The 15,896-nt window shown below is 34.3% G+C and overlaps 3 protein-coding genes across 4 annotated transcripts; 2 read left to right on the forward strand and 1 right to left on the reverse strand.

Moving 5' to 3' along the window:
• Window positions 1–83: 83 nt before the first annotated feature.
• LOC125205061 (polypyrimidine tract-binding protein homolog 1) lies at window positions 84–5,065 on the forward strand. 2 transcript variants are annotated; one of them, XM_048103864.1, is made up of 10 exons: window positions 84–380; window positions 1,263–1,472; window positions 2,220–2,282; window positions 2,366–2,439; window positions 2,565–2,660; window positions 3,396–3,453; window positions 3,526–3,630; window positions 3,715–3,796; window positions 4,179–4,244; window positions 4,470–4,625. In XM_048103864.1, exons 1-10 carry the CDS (start codon window positions 198–200, stop codon window positions 4,487–4,489), a joined length of 957 nt encoding a protein of 318 aa, XP_047959821.1. In that variant the 5' UTR covers window positions 84–197; the 3' UTR covers window positions 4,490–4,625. The 2 variants fall into 2 exon arrangements, with proteins under 2 accessions (XP_047959821.1, XP_047959820.1); XM_048103863.1 differs by having other exon boundaries at window positions 89–380; window positions 4,179–4,291; window positions 4,470–5,065.
• A 2,623-nt stretch (window positions 5,066–7,688) lies between these two features.
• On the forward strand, window positions 7,689–9,221 carry LOC125205062 (expansin-A10-like). The gene is made up of 4 exons (XM_048103865.1): window positions 7,689–7,824; window positions 7,906–8,040; window positions 8,129–8,414; window positions 8,575–9,221. The coding sequence occupies exons 1-4, from the start codon at window positions 7,809–7,811 to the stop codon at window positions 8,879–8,881; spliced, it is 744 nt and encodes a 247-aa protein (XP_047959822.1). The 5' UTR covers window positions 7,689–7,808; the 3' UTR covers window positions 8,882–9,221.
• A 218-nt stretch (window positions 9,222–9,439) lies between these two features.
• LOC125206872 (ABC transporter E family member 2-like) lies at window positions 9,440–15,896 on the reverse strand. The gene is made up of 8 exons (XM_048106086.1): window positions 15,789–15,896; window positions 11,557–11,646; window positions 11,174–11,472; window positions 10,889–11,078; window positions 10,657–10,821; window positions 10,304–10,573; window positions 9,966–10,211; window positions 9,440–9,886 (listed from the first exon to the last, which is right to left on the reverse strand). The coding sequence occupies exons 1-8, from the start codon at window positions 15,894–15,896 to the stop codon at window positions 9,767–9,769; spliced, it is 1,488 nt and encodes a 495-aa protein (XP_047962043.1). The 3' UTR covers window positions 9,440–9,766.

Raw genomic sequence — 15,896 nt, forward strand, 5'->3', positions numbered from 1 at the left:
GTTCGAATCTATGGTGTCTTTACTTCTAAATTTATAGTACTTTATTTGATTTATTTATAAAAAAAAATAAAAATCAAATACTCAGCTCCAAAAACAGTAGACTTTTATTAACCACCGAAAACGGCAATCGACAATCCCCAAATCACCGAGAAACCCTAGAATTCCGATAAACCCCAATCGACGGTTGCTTAGCAGCGATGTCGACATCGGCGCAGCCGCAGTTCCGGTACACGCAGACGCCGTCAAAGGTTCTCCACCTCCGGAATCTTCCATGGGAGTGCATCGAAGAGGAGCTCATCGAGCTCTGCAAACCCTTTGGCAAGATTGTCAACACCAAGTGCAACGTCGGGGCAAATCGGAACCAAGCCTTTGTCGAATTCGTATGCTCTTTTTCCTAATTTGTTTGGATTTTATTGGATCATATGCCTTCATTTTATGCTTTTCGAGGGGTGCCTGACATAATTTTTTCTACGCGGATTAAGAGAATAATTTGATATGCAGAAGATCGAATTTCCATAGAAATGATTCGATAGAATGCACTGATTAAGAGGGAATCCGATTTATACTTGAGTTTTGATCTAGTAATAGTTTTAATGGGAAAATGAGCTGCAAAGCCTTGAGTTTTTTGTATTAAATAAATTTCTATTTGCATTGGATATGAAAAATAGGTGCAAGGATTGGGTGACTTGTATTAGTATGTGGTGACAGCTAAAGATGAAAGTCATAATACTTTATCAATATTGATGTCATCGTCTTCTACTCCATAAGGGAAAAAGTAAAATATAGTCAATTTAGTAGCTCAGACAGTACAAGGATTCTTATAGTGGGGAGGATTTGTTATTATCTTAATTTAAGAACTATCATTAATTGATTTTTGTGAACAACCTATTGACATAAATTTATGAAAGGAAAGAAAAGAAGAAGATGAAGCTAAACATAACATATAATGGCTTCTTTTTAGTGTTTCAGCCTGGTAATACCTGTGTGTGTTTGTGACTGTATTTAGATGCATGAAATACAATTCTAAGAAGTTAATTGGTGATCCTATAACTGATCACCTATTACATGCTCTCTTGTAAAATATAGTTCTTACAGTAAATTGAATTTATTACATTCATGAGGAAAACACGGTGAGGAAGAATGGATTTATCCAAAAATTGTTTTGGTTTTATATGCAACTGTGAATTCTTCTCACGAACTCTGGCATTTTCAATTTGAAGCTCTTTATTGATGATTATCTTCCATATATCCTTTTTTTGCAGTCCGATCTTAACCAGGCCATTAATATGGTTACATACTATGCATCGTCTTCAGAGCCTGCACAGATCCGTGGGAAGACTGTGTATATACAGTACTCGAACAGACACGAAATTGTTAATAACAAGAGCCCCGGAGATGTGCCGGGAAATGTTTTGCTAGTTACCATTGAGGGCGTTGAAGCTGGTGATGTCAGCATCGATGTCATTCACTTGGTAATGCCTTTTTAACTATGTAAAGAGGATCATAATGAATTGTGTCTCTATCATATCCAGTGAAAATGAGTTTCAAGACACTGGGTCAGTTGAATTGGTCGACTCTGTAGCATTAAATATTTAAGTAATCATATTTTAATTAATGAATGCCTTTATGGTCTTTTATATATATTGTATGAACCTAAAGCTAGATGCTGGACTATGGAATTTCTGTAGTTGGTCCTTTCGATCTCTGTAAGTAGTTGTGCATTTCTTCCTTATGCCATTTGTTATATGGCTACAATCTCTTGAGCTGCCTAACAGTCAATATTGGCTTCAATTCTGTTCCACATTATCTAGACATTTTGGTCAGGTTGTGATTGTGGTTTTAGACCTTGAGCATCTAACAAACTTCTTATGGTAGCCTATGTCTGAGAAAGTTCAAATATTGATATCATTTAAGTTAACTTCTCAAAAAGTAGTGTTTATGCTTTCAATTTTGACGAGACCAAATTAAATCACAGATGGTCCTTTTTTGAGTATGTTGTTGGAGATCATCTGGATATATTGTCATGTGACTGCTTTGTAAGGCCTATCTTCTCACAGTTTTACAGGTGTTTTTCTGCTCTTATATCCTCTTAGATGATGTTCCTCCTATTGCATCATTTTTTATTGAGACTGGGTGCTCGCTTGCTTCTTTCCCGGTGTTTCTAAGTTTCTAACTCTATTTCTTTGTGGTCTTCTGACTTTGGAGTTTAATCATTTCAGGTATTCTCGGCTTTTGGTTTTGTCCACAAAATTGCTACATTTGAAAAGGCTGCTGGTTTTCAGGTGAAGTTCCGAGAAAGCATCTGAAAATCTATGCTAATTGAATATCCTGGCTAACATTTTGCTATGCTGCTGAATCTCGACAGGCTTTAATTCAGTATAGTGATATTCAGACTGCATCTACAGCAAGGGATTCATTAGATGGAAGAAGCATACCCAGGTATGAAGCGTAACAATTCAGTGCTATCATTTCCTCTTCTAACCATTGTTTTCTACTCTGGACATGATTTTGTGAAATGAATCTTTCAGTCTTTTCACTTACCTTTTTTACTGCCAAAATTTCAGATACCTTCTTCCAAGTCATGTAAATGAGTGTTATTTACGCATATCGTACTCTGCTCACACAGATTTGAATATTAAGTTTCAATCTCATCGAAGCAGGTATATTAATGTCACTGTTCACATATTTATTTGTTGTGCATTTTTGTTTATTGCATAATTGTTGTGTGTAACTATTTTTCCTGTCCCTGAAAGTATTTGAAAAAAAATCTGGTATCTCTAAATGATTTCTTTTTCATTTAGGGTCTAGTGATGCTCAGCAACTATGACACAGATCTGTGTTTTCATGGCTTCGTAGTAATATTCTCCATCTTATGATTCCTTTCTTTCTCGATTTTTGTTTGAGTTCCATAATGAGGACTTACACAACTTTACTTCTCAGATTAAGGACAAATGCATTATACTATCATATTATTTGGTCTTAGTGCAAGATGAAATTGTCACAGGTGTTCCTTACTTGAATTTATCAACAGAGAATCTCTCTGTAAACTTTCTAAATGATTTATACAATCTAGTTACTTGAAAACAGGCGTACAGTTTATGTTTTTTACTTACTCTTGTAAACAGTATTTGTACCGGTTAATTTCCGTGATTTTATGTATATATAAGTCAATCTCGGTTCTCATGTCAGTTGTCACCAATACTTTATAAACTGTAACTCTAATCTGAAATTTGTGGCTGTGATTCTTCTGGTAAATAAGTTGACTTCAAATTTGACAATGATAGCCTAAATTTTTTGTCTTTTAATATGCTCTATTTGATCTGTGATCTGTTTCATTACGAATATGGCGCGGACCCTGTTTAACATGCTTTTATTATCCTTTATTGAACTCACAGAGATTATACAAATCCTCATCTTCCTGTAAATCCGACTGCCATGGATGGTTTACATCAGGTTCATTCCTAACTTAAAACATAATTTTGCCAGCTCTAATTTTGGACACATATTAACGATGTTGTTATCCAGCCCGTTGTAGGCCCTGATGGGAAGAAAAAAGAATTTGAGAGTAACGTGCTACTTGCTTCTATTGAGAATATGCAGTATGCTGTCACAGTGGATGTTCTGAATACAGTAATGATTTGCTTATTTGTTATTTTATTTAGTTGCACATTTGATGAGGCATGGTTTCATCTAACCGTGGCTATTTTGCATCAGGTATTCTCTGCTTTTGGGACTGTCCAGAAGATTGCAATTTTTGAGAAGAATGGGGGAACGCAGGCACTGATTCAGTATCCTGGTAAGTTACTTGTAAAATGCTTGTCCTCAAGATCCAGTCTTCCAGTTAATGGACAACTGGGTGTTTTAAAAAAAGTCGGACATTAAAGATGTATTCTCAAATAGTCATGATGGTATTAGTTTGTGCCTGCCTCTTTTAGTAATTCAAAAATCTGCTTGCTCAGGCCAGCTTCCCAATGTGCATTCTACCGTAAATGGAATTGTTTTGCTGTATCTTCCTTCCTTCCTTACTTCCTTCTCTGTAAATAGAATTGTTTTTCTGTATCTAGGACGTTTCAAACTTAATGAGTTATTGAGTTTTAGGTGTTTGTTAATGCTTTTCATGTCCATTTAGTGGATTTGGGTGCACAAACTGATCTATTTAATTGTAATTTCCACTGCAGACATTGCGATTGCAGCTGTTGCAAAAGATGCTTTAGAAGGTCATTGCATATATGATGGTGGCTATTGTAAGCTTCATCTATCATACTCTCGTCATACTGATCTCAATGTGAAGGTATAAAGTGAGCTTCAGAGTTAAAGAATCAATGATGACACTAATTCAAGGGCTTGTTTATGACCGATTAATGTTGTTGACTAAAGAAAGAACTTGCATTCTTGGTTTATGTTTCTTGGCACATATATCCTTTATGTCGATGCCTCTTTTTTTTATTGAACATGTATGCATGTTGCAGGCATACAGCGACAAAAGTAGAGATTACACCATCCCGATGCAGCAGGCTACCGGATGGCAAAACCCTCCAGCCGCTCCAGCAGTTGGCTACACTTCCGGTGGCGTACAACAGGTTCATGCTCAGGCAGCGCCATCGTCATCATGGTTCCCTACCATGCCAGCCGGCGTACAAACCTACATGTCGTCTCCCAGCTCATTTCCTGGTCAAGCATATGGTGCAGCCCCTCCTCCTGCTTATGCAGCCGCAGCTATTCCACCTTTCAGCTCGCCAAATGCTCATCCTCCCCCCGGAGCTCCCCAGACCGGAGGCTCCGTGCCCTTGCATCAGCCGAACGGCCCTCCGGGTGGATCTCCTCATCCTAGTCAATCCCCATACTACGGTTCATGAGATGTACCTTACTCGTTCAATTAATTTTTTATGTAGAAAAAAGTAAAAAAAAAAAATCTGAAGTTGCTCGGACAACGACTGTTACAGATTCCGTTGTAAGTTTCATCAGAAGTATCAACTACAGCAGGATAAATTCTTGTCGGTGATCCCCCTCTTGTCACTCTATATCCATTCTTGCTGTGTTAATATTGTATTCGAATTTGTTTTCATCCTTTGGATCTCTCCGATCACGGTGAGTGTTTCTGAACTCGGGGTGAGCTGTGGAACGGGCATGAATTGAAAGCTCGTCGAACCCAATGGGTCCACTCAAGGAAACATGAACTTTTATTACACAGCGTGGTGGTGTTTCTTGTGGGACTTGGACTGTTGCATTTATAATATGAAATCAATTCAAGAGCATGGAAATATAGTTCTGGTATGCATATTCACTTCTGCCAGCAACCCACCTTAGTTTCTTTCTGAGCTCATTTTATTGCAGAGAATCATTAAATGAGTTGGTTTATTTGACTATGAATGGTTTATCCATCTGGATGAAAAAAATGAAATCAGTGACAGATTGGGAAGTGGAGAGATTCCCATTTGCTATTATTATTGCGGTTTAGCCTTTGTCAACCAAGCACATGTGCTTTTCACTTTCTTTAAAGGACATTACACTCGGAATATAGAGGTGGATTCAGTTATTCTTCTCCTAATTGCAACATTAAATAATGCTTATCTGGTTGTCGTTAATCTGTGTGTGAGAAACTAACATATTTCAATTTCAATTTCATTTTCTTCTATAATTGTTATGTAAAAAAAGAAGACAATGTCTAGGAATTGATTAAGTTTCGTTTTAATTATTCTGGTTGAATATCCAACTTGAGTATTAATTTTGGGGTTCAAGCAACATCTGTGAAAGCTGAAGGGATCTTGATTTGTCGCCTATGGTAGGTAGTTGGGATCTTTAATTTCAGGTCCATGCTTTATCACAACTGTTAAAAAAACAAAAGGGAAAATGTAGAAATAGTACTAGTAATTCATTATCAAGAACTATATTTATGTGGCAACAGCTATTAAAGAAGTGTCCATGAATGCTGGTTGGTATCCCAACCAAATCTATATTGGGCCTAATTATTTTGGACCGGATCTACAAATAGGTCTTACCGACCCGGAAGTTTAGGCTTAGGTTTGGTATAATCAAGCAAAGCACATAGAAATAGTCAATCAAAATTAGCGGAGCGGATCACCTGCTCTAAAATGGTGCACCAGTGTGGAGTAGGAAATGGTGCACCATTTTAGATTAGGTGATCCGCTCCGCAAAATTAGTCCTCAAATAAAGGTTCTTGAAATTCAAGCAAAGCCCAATTTCTCCGTGAACTTCTCAAAAGTTCTAATTTCGCAAACTTGAATTATGTATAATCTACAACGTGACAATGATTAATATGAAGTCTCTTCCATAAGTAACTACAAAGCCCAAAAATCCAAAAAGTGTCACATAATATCAAATTCACGAGCACTAATAATTGGGAATGAATTAAAAAGTTAAGATAATGAGAGAACCTAATCATGTGGAGCTTTGCTTTATGTCAAACTCTGCAACCTCAAAACAGTATAAAATTTAATGCCCACAAGAAAAATCCCAAGGCATTGTACATTCATATTTGAACTAATGAAATCATAGTCCAGTCTACCACGCATTTATAAACGACCACTGCTCTTGTCTGCTCATGACCCCATCCGCATGTGACACTCTCTCTCTACAAGGATAACCATATTAATAACCTCATCTCTTATCCCATGTTTTTCTCCCTAAATAAACCATCACATTTCAATCAAACCCTAGTTGCTCGAAAGGGACATATCACCATCAAGCTAGAAATAAAAAATACGGGGTGCATAGTGATCGGTAAAAATCAGTGCCTGACAATTTTTGACGTGACATGAACACGAACAAAAGCTTTAAATTTTACCCTCTTTGTGCACTTATTGGGTAATGGGCATGTGTTGGATTTGCATAACCCATCAATAACTCGTAGAGTTGAAATTAGGATATCATCTTCTTACTTTTCATTATATGTTATCGTGTCTTTATTGTGTCATCGGGTTCGTGTTTTGTCAATGCAAATCGAATCATGTTTCGAATGAGTTCGTGTCATGTGCAGGCCATGTTAAGGTTTGAATGTAACAGATTGGAATCGTGTTCGGGTTTAGATTTATTAATAGGTCGTATTCAAATTTGACCTACGCAGATTGAGTTGTTATTAGGTCGATCCTATAACAATTCAACCAACGCCAAAATAGTGAATTTGTGAATCATGTTGCACGTAAACTAGTGAATTCTCGTTTGGAAAGTCATTAACTTTGTTGGAGCACAGCTGTTTGCTTGCCCTGCTTGTGCATTTTAGCCTTTAATTTTATGTCAATCAATTCATAAACACCCTTCTAAAGAAAGTCGTGTCTTGTCAAAACGTGAGAGTTATGTGTTTTAATAGTGCTCTATCTTTGGGTTGTAAAGTTACATATCATGAAGAAATCAAGAATAGGAAAACTCTCTCGGAATTCAATTCTTCTTTTCTTTTCCACTCTATCCTATAAAAAAAAGAATTCCAACAATGTATTAGTATGACACTACTATTGAACAAAAAAGGTTAAATTTATTTCCTTTTTATAAAGTTTCAATCTTAAATGGAGAAGAGAAGTGTTTGCTATCCATTTCAAGATAGACAAAAAATCATCCACGTTTCGTATGTACATGATCTCATGGGTCGATTTAACTAAAGTTTTTTCACCTCCTGACAAAAAAACAAAGCATTAATTTCTCAAAAATTAAGGAAATTAAACAAACTTTTCATTGTGAATTTGGATGGCCCTATACCATTGATGAAACTTATCCCACGTCTTCTTCATTGTTTCCCAATCCCCTCTATTTATTCACTTTAATTTGCTCACTCCCTCACAACTCCCTCAACAATCATGCTCAAAATCTACAGTAAATCATTTCTCCCCTCTCTCTTTGAAATTAATTTCCATATCTTTAATGCTAAAAAGGGACATTTCTGTTTTGCTTCAGGAAAAAAAATGGCTACTTTCACAATTTTGTTGATGGGATTTCTGTCATGCTCAAGTACTGCCTATGCCTACTACGGAGGTTGGATTAATGCCCATGCCACTTTCTATGGAGGAGGGGATGCTTCTGGAACAATGGGTATGTAACAAAATTTAATTTATTACTAGTACATAAGTCCACTTGTTGAATTTTGATAATTTGAGTTGATTTGGTCTCAATTAAAAAGGTGGGGCTTGTGGCTATGGCAACCTATATAGCACGGGCTATGGCACTAACACTGCAGCATTGAGCACTGCTCTTTTCGATAACGGCTTGAGCTGCGGTGCGTGCTTTCAGCTCGTTTGCGCTAACGATAAGTCGTGCCTCCGTGGCTCCATAGTCGTGACAGCCACTAACTTCTGCCCACCGGGAGGGTGCTGCGACCCTCCCCTACACCACTTCGATCTCTCCCAGCCCGTCTTCCTCCACATCGCCAAGTACAGGGCCGGCATTGTGCCCGTCCTCTATCGAAGGTGCGACAGCTCCACCCCAACTTTGTTTCATTTAATTGTACAGTAATAGTTTTAATTTAATGTGGCACGTGAAAATGTCATAGTGGTCCCTCACTAGCCCAATTTTGAAATTGTACAATAATACAATTATGTAACTATTTGTTGATTTGTGACAACACAGGGTGCCTTGCCAGAGGCGGGGTGGAATTAGGTTCACAATCAACGGCCACTCGTATTTCAATCTCGTATTAGTGACGAACGTGGGAGGGTCGGGCGATGTTCACTCGGTTTACATCAAAGGATCGAGAACCGCATGGCAGCCCATGTCGAGAAATTGGGGCCAAAACTGGCAGAGCAACTCTTACCTCAACGGGCAAAGCTTGTCGTTCAAGGTCACCACGGGCGATGGCCGGAGCCTCGTGTCTTACAATATTGCGGGGCCGGGCTGGTCGTTCGGTCAGACATATTCCGGCGCCCAATTTCGCTAGGAATTGATCGATCACCGACCGCATGATTTGGCTCGACTTATAATTTACTAATATATCTAGGCTTTTTGGGAGAAAAAAAATTATAGACATTGCAAAATCGAGTATACTTTTAAAGGCCTGTTTTGAAGTGGCCAAGTCCTAATGTGTGGAAGTTCATGCATTTGTGTGTGTAGAAGTAAAGAAATTACTTTGATTATAATAATCTCTGTAATAGTTATTTTTCCTTTCTACAATGTGTGTGGCTGAATCCTAGAACAATCTCTGATTACGAATGAGATTGTCTGAAAAATATTATGTACAATGGGTTGAGAATTATGTATAAGAAATAATGTTTTGTTTATTTGCTTATTCAGTAAATTAAGGCGTATGTTGTTATTGTCACCTAATCATTATCTTTTTGTGCCCATTTTTTCACACTACTTGTCTCATTATTTAAGGAATTGAGTTCGTTAATTGATGTGGAACAATTAACAGAGTTTGCAGAAGAGTTGTAGAATTGTTTGTATTGTTGTTATCCAAGAATTTTCCTTTTTCAGAAATTAGTTACACACAACAGAAGCCAAAAAACACACACATATTATATATACTCACATGCACGAGTACAAACTATACATCACTAATTAAAGGATTCAACCTTTGTTATCCTAGATTTGAACAATGTAATAACGCAATAAAAAAAAACCACCAATGAAATTTATGTGAACAACTCTTAACATCTTTAGATAGCTCAGTGAAAATTTCAAAATAAAAAGAACCACCAACATAGAAGGGTAAAGCTGAAATAATATAATATAAGATTGCACAATTTAATAGTTTGAATAGATGTAGTATTTGTTCCTTAATCCTCATATTCTTATTGTAATCAAGGAAGCATAGTTTTGCAATTTAGTCACCCATATAATAGTATGATCCAGTAGCCTTCTGCTCCCGATCCTCGGTCGAGCCATGTTTGTTATATCGATGCAGCGAACTTGTGGGGTCCCTTCTGAGTGTGATATCCAGGTGCTACACATTCAAAAAATGGGTAAACCATAATCATATATACAAGATTTAAAAAAAAAAAATAGATGTGAGGTGAGCTTACGGATAAGAAGAGGTTCATTCCGGTCAAAAGCGATTGAGGTGAATTGGCAACACAATCAATGGATGGCTTTCCCTCGTACACAATCACCCTATCAGCAAGATATGTTGCCATGGTGAAATCATGCTCCACAACGATTGCAGTCTTCCTCACATGACGTATGAAATTCTTTATGACATTTGAAGCAACAATACGAGTCTCTGAGTCGAGATATGTACTTGGCTCATCTATCAGATATACATCAGCTGGCTGTGTAAATTAGAACACCATGCTAATTAGCAATACTATTGATTGATTTCTAAGTTTTGTAATTTGAACCAAATAAAAAAACATGAGCTGACCTTTCCAAGACAGAGAGTGAGAGAAAGCTTCTGCAATTCTCCAGTAGAAAGGTACCCAACATCTTTATTCACAAATTTTTGAATCGATAGAGGTTCGAACACATTGCATAAGAAATGAGGATTCCTGAATGCATCGGGAATATTTGCACGCAACAACATTTTTACGCTAATCTCATACTCAGGTTTAATACTATCAATCCTCTGTGGCTTGTAAGAGCAATTGAACTTGGGAATTTCCAGCATATCAGAATCAGGCTTTAAAAGACCAGCCTAACATAAACATTTCATTGTTGAGATTAATAAAAGCAAACAAACTAGTAGGAGTATATATTCAACAAATTAAATGTACGTACGAGCATATGTAGGAAGGTCGTCTTTCCTGTCCCATTTTGTCCGAGCATCACAAGAATTTGCGAATCAGTGAATTCACCCTCCTCAACCTTGAGCCTGAAGTTTCCCCGAGTCAAAGTCATGGTTGGATACTTGTATGCAACACTTTGTCGTGCAGCCACAAAACTCTGCAAGAGAAATTTTAATTATGGATGGGAATTAACTACTTACTAAGTAGTAGGAGTAACAGCTTACCTTGAGAGGTTTATATCTAATCATAAGATTTTGGGTTGGCACAAATCCAGCCAGGAAAATATTAATTCCTTCTGTAACAGAGAATGGAAGAGTAACTAGGCCATGCACCCCAGGTCTCCCATGAATGCAGCATATCGAGTCCGACAAATATTCAAGCACACTAAGATCATTCTCTACCACAATCACATACCTGAAAACAAATTAATTAAAGATGATGAAGATGATAATTGATAAGTAGTACTCCTACTCAATTTTTTTTTAAAAAAACATAAAATAATTACTTACTTATCAGGCCTCACCAAGGATCTGACAATTTGGGCAGCTTTGAGTCTTTGTTTAACATCAAGAAAAGTGGAAAGCTCATCAAAACAAAAGATATCTACCTTCTTTAGAGCAGCAAAAGCTATTGCAACCCTCTGAAGCTCTCCACAGGATAAATCTTCCATATTACGGTCCATAAGCTCAGTCAAATCAAGTTCTTGTATCATATCTCTTGCATTATCTTCTGCCACACAAATAAGTTTCCCAACATTGCCTTGAACAACTCTAGGGATGTTACACACGTGCTGGGGCTTGCAGCTTCCCTGACAATTTTATAATTTAATTAATTAATTAATTAATTGGTACTATTTGATATGCAATTGAATTTTAAAATAAAACTATGAAACCTTCAAATTTTCTACAAGAAAACGGATGAAGTAATCGTGCAGCTCAGATCCTTTAAAATAAGCCAAAATTTCTTGCCAGTCAGGAGGATCCTGCAAAAGAAAGTTACATTAAAATTCATGTAATTGAACTCAAATTGAAATTCATAGGTAAAGAAAGTTACTACATTAAAGCGTCCCAAGTTAGGTTTGAGGCTTCCACACAAAAGTTTAAGTAAAATTGATTTTCCAATGCCATTATTTCCCACAAGGCCCAAAATTTGGCCAGCTCTTGGTATAGGTAAACTGTGAAAAATGTTGGATAAGTTAGATGGCAAGATACACAGTTTCTTATCAAACTGATATTCCACAAACAAACCTTTTTAATTGAAAGGATTTAGGCCCAAAACAATGGATTGTATCCTTGATACGCGGGTGTTTTTCATGATCAGACATCTCCCCTCTCTATTCAACTTCCTAACAATTAATATGAATTTTAATATTATACTATATACTAGTAGTACTCCGTAGTATTTGAATTGATTTTCATTACATCAAATTATATGTCATTAATAATTATATATTTTAGTAATGCTATATAGCATCATATTACTATATAATATTTGAATTAGTTCATACTATTTCAAATTCACTATAGATTCACTACATAAGACAGAAATTAATTAATTTTGATCTTTATTAATACACAATCTAGGAAAATTGACATTGTATCACTAACATTAATAAATAGATTATATATTAATTAAGATATATTCCATCTCTTGAACAAATATATAATTTTTTAATTTAATTTATGGAAGCTAAATACTATTGAATATAGTATATCACAAAATTTGATATAATTAATAACGCTAAATTTTAGTATTACTATATTATGAATTTTAAAGTTTTAATTGAATGAGTACACAATTTAGATATTTTTTTAATAACACTAAATTTTGATATTATTATACTGCATAAAATTGATTTTTATTCCACAAAAATCAACACCAATCTATTCTTAGACCATTTCCACCGTAAAGAGGTAAATTAAGAACGCATATGCATATATTCAAAATTGAAGAAGATATAAACTTTCAAATACTCTTTTCATTGTTGAATAAACTATTATGATAAACTATTATGAATAAAAAGTAAATATGGTAGTTATTTTTTTCCTCTATATTTACCTCTCCAATGGAGATGTTCTTATTAAGTACTAATGACGCTAAATTTCATATAAGACTAATGTTAATTTATGTTAACAAAATAAGTAACAGTTATTTAGAGAAAAAGACAAATGTGAAACAACCTCTTCTAACAACTTTTGTTTTCCTCAAATGAATAATTACCCAATAAAATAATCGAACCAACCACAATTCATATGTGTTTTACTACTATCTGTTAAAATCTTTTGAATAAATAATACGAATAGATTTTAATTTTAAGCCAAACATTATAAGCTAATGTGTAAGTTATAATGCAAAGATAATTAAGAGCAACTTAATATTAACATTTGCAAATAAAAACAATTTTCCATATACATAATTAGTATACAATAAACTAATGTTAAAATGATAGGAAAAAAAAATATTGAAATATTATTAGTGGAAAATAATGTTCAACTCATTAGAGAAAAACAGGAGTAATTATTTTCATGGAATGGATATGTTTATTTATAATTTTTAAATGAAAATTATTTTCAGTATAACAATACATTAGTAGATTTATTATATTTTCTCAGCTTTACTAATAAGTAATTTTAGTGCATTTTCGTCTGATTGTTTAAAATATAATATTAGCTACAATAACAAAAAATTGAGTTTACCTACATGCATGACTATGTACACATAAATATTTAAAAATAATTAGTACTCTGTATTTAATTTAGTGAGTCCCATTATATGCAAATCCACTCTTTATTGCAAAACCAGAAAATAAAGATCCTCTTTAATCATATGATTCATATAATTCCAATACCATATGCAAAACATACCTATTACATCAAATATATATCCAAATCATATTCTATTAAATAATTTCAATACAATATATAAATAACATCCCTTACACATATAATCCAAATATTTACTCTAATTTAACACATAATAGTCAACCACATAAAACATTAAGATTAAAAGTGTGATTTATACACACCTTATTACGGATAAGTAATTTAATCGTATCCTGAGTTCGTCTCCCGATTCACAACCCTCAATCATATCGGACAATTTCCTTTTTTTCTGCATGTCTAGTTTTTCTCCGGTACTTTTTTTTTTTGGCCTTCTCTTATCTCATTCTGTTTCCATTAAGACAAGGCAGAAACCAATTAATAGCCTATATATATATTATATTTTTTTTTATTATATATTTAACGAAAAGAGTCGAGTCTTACTTTATACACAAATGATTTTAGTAGTTGTTATCCTAATAAATTAATTCAAATCAAGCTTGAAATTATGTTACGATTCAACATAAAATTTCTATATCACGTCTTTCTTATTGCTGCATATAATACAATAAATAACAAAACTAACTTTTAATTAAATTCACATAATTTTAAAAATTTAAAGATATTATATTATGCACATGTACAATCTATGTACATTTATATTTTCCCTAAATTAGTAAATACAGGTACTAGATCGGAAAGGCAATTTGAGGAATTGAACATGCAATTATCGGTAATGGATTTGTTGTTGGGCACGCTCTATTTGTCCAAACAACCCTTCAAATCACTCCTCTATCCAATTGTTTTCTAATCAAAATATTTTACTTTATTGTTATTTTCAGAATTCACAGAGATTGATCATTGAGGTAGGCAGTTTGAATTTATTATTGAATTTAACTAACACTCACATGCAATTAAATCTTTTCATCTTATCTATATTTACTTTCTTATAATAGGATATTTACATTATTGTATTGATTATATATGGTGATGTACGAATTATAGTGTTTACAACTGTCAAAATTCGTCAAAAATTCTAATGGATTTAGTTTAGTACAAACACAGTGACAAAAGAAAAATATTGCCAATTCCACTAACTAACAATCTATATCTTGCTCACTATATCCCTAATCATGTAAGAAAAGGAGAAAAGGGGGATGTAAAGTAGCAAGTAATTGATCAATTGAAAATAGCTAGGAAGTAATTGAATTGAAAAACCAATCCTTTACTTGTCAGACCATAAAAATTTGACTTTCATCTTGCTTATTTGCTAGTTCATCATCACTACCGCATTCAGTCATGATGATCAGTATGGATTACATAAACAATCTTGTTTAAATAAATCAAAATTCATGTTCTATGTTGCATTCAATTATACTAATCGTACGTGTTTAATTTATGTGCCAAATTAAATAACAGTATTAAACTATTAATTATTCTATGTGTGAGGGAAGTAAATTAATGTTGGAATGTGAGTGGCTGTAGTTTAGGGGTCCTAATTAGAATTTAATTACCATCACTAAATTAATAATTACATTAATGATAAATGCATGGTAGAAGTATTGAACATGATCAAAAGCTTAATAGAGGGTTTCTCGAAAACTTATACTCTTGTGCATATACATTATACAGTATAGATAAACCGTAACCACAAATAAAGAGAAAATGGGACCTTTGGGTAGAGTGAGAAAGAATATCTTATAAAATATCTCAAACTATAAATAAATAAATCTTTGAGGTAACTTATTTCTTACAATAATCCCATTAAAAGTAATATCTTCCCACTGCATTAATCTTATTATGTGTGAACCATATTCAAAAAATAACTGTTCTAATTATGTTTGAACGTAAACATATTTTCACTTATTGAATCGTAAAAATCTAAACCAACAAATACTAAATTGATCATACTTTTTAGTTAAGTAATTAAGGCGAGATGTATTATTCTCTATTTGCTCATGGAAAAATAGTCATAATTTATCATTTTAATTCATCCATTGTTACATGTTTATCTACGTAAAGTGAATCAGAATGTTAACATCTATTAAAATAACACAAATACTAAATTGATCGTATTTTTTTAAAGTTAAGTATTAATGCGAGATCTATAACTACGTACTACTTAATTCTAATTTTGTTGATGTAGTATGAAATATCTCCCAAATCCATAATTTGTTCACTATAGTTTTCCAAATCCACAATTCTCACTATATAATGCCTGCGCATAGTTATTTTTTCAATAATCACTGTTCCTCTCAAATCACTATATAAGCCATGGAGATTGTTTTCTTTTATTTTGTTTTACAAATGGCCATTTCATCTTCTCCCCATCAACCACCTCCCGCACTTCCACCGATGTCTTCGCCCAACACACTTCCATCGCCGCTCCTTCACTCACGTCCGGTGCCTCCAT

The sequence above is a fragment of the Salvia hispanica genome, chromosome 2 (genome assembly GCF_023119035.1).
Source record: "Salvia hispanica cultivar TCC Black 2014 chromosome 2, UniMelb_Shisp_WGS_1.0, whole genome shotgun sequence".
NCBI lineage: Eukaryota > Viridiplantae > Streptophyta > Magnoliopsida > Lamiales > Lamiaceae > Salvia > Salvia hispanica.

Excerpts from the sequence above, each read along its gene's own strand:
- LOC125205061 (XM_048103863.1), top strand. The coding sequence starts at position 198 with ATGTCGACATCGGCGCAGCCGCAGTTCCGGTACACGCAGACGCCGTCA. Across the intron at positions 1,473-2,219 it reads GCATCGATGTCATTCACTTG|GTATTCTCGGCTTTTGGTTT; the intron begins GTAATGCCTTTT and ends TAATCATTTCAG. Across the intron at positions 3,797-4,178 it reads GGCACTGATTCAGTATCCTG|ACATTGCGATTGCAGCTGTT; the intron begins GTAAGTTACTTG and ends TTTCCACTGCAG.
- LOC125205062 (XM_048103865.1), top strand. Across the intron at positions 8,041-8,128 it reads GGATGCTTCTGGAACAATGG|GTGGGGCTTGTGGCTATGGC; the intron begins GTATGTAACAAA and ends TCAATTAAAAAG. Across the intron at positions 8,415-8,574 it reads GTGCCCGTCCTCTATCGAAG|GGTGCCTTGCCAGAGGCGGG; the intron begins GTGCGACAGCTC and ends GTGACAACACAG.
- LOC125206872 (XM_048106086.1), bottom strand. The coding sequence starts at position 15,896 with ATGGAGGCACCGGACGTGAGTGAAGGAGCGGCGATGGAAGTGTGTTGG. Across the intron at positions 11,647-15,788 it reads AGAAGATGAAATGGCCATTT|GATCCTCCTGACTGGCAAGA; the intron begins GTAAAACAAAAT and ends TTTCTTTTGCAG. Across the intron at positions 9,887-9,965 it reads GAATGAACCTCTTCTTATCC|CACCTGGATATCACACTCAG; the intron begins GTAAGCTCACCT and ends TTGAATGTGTAG.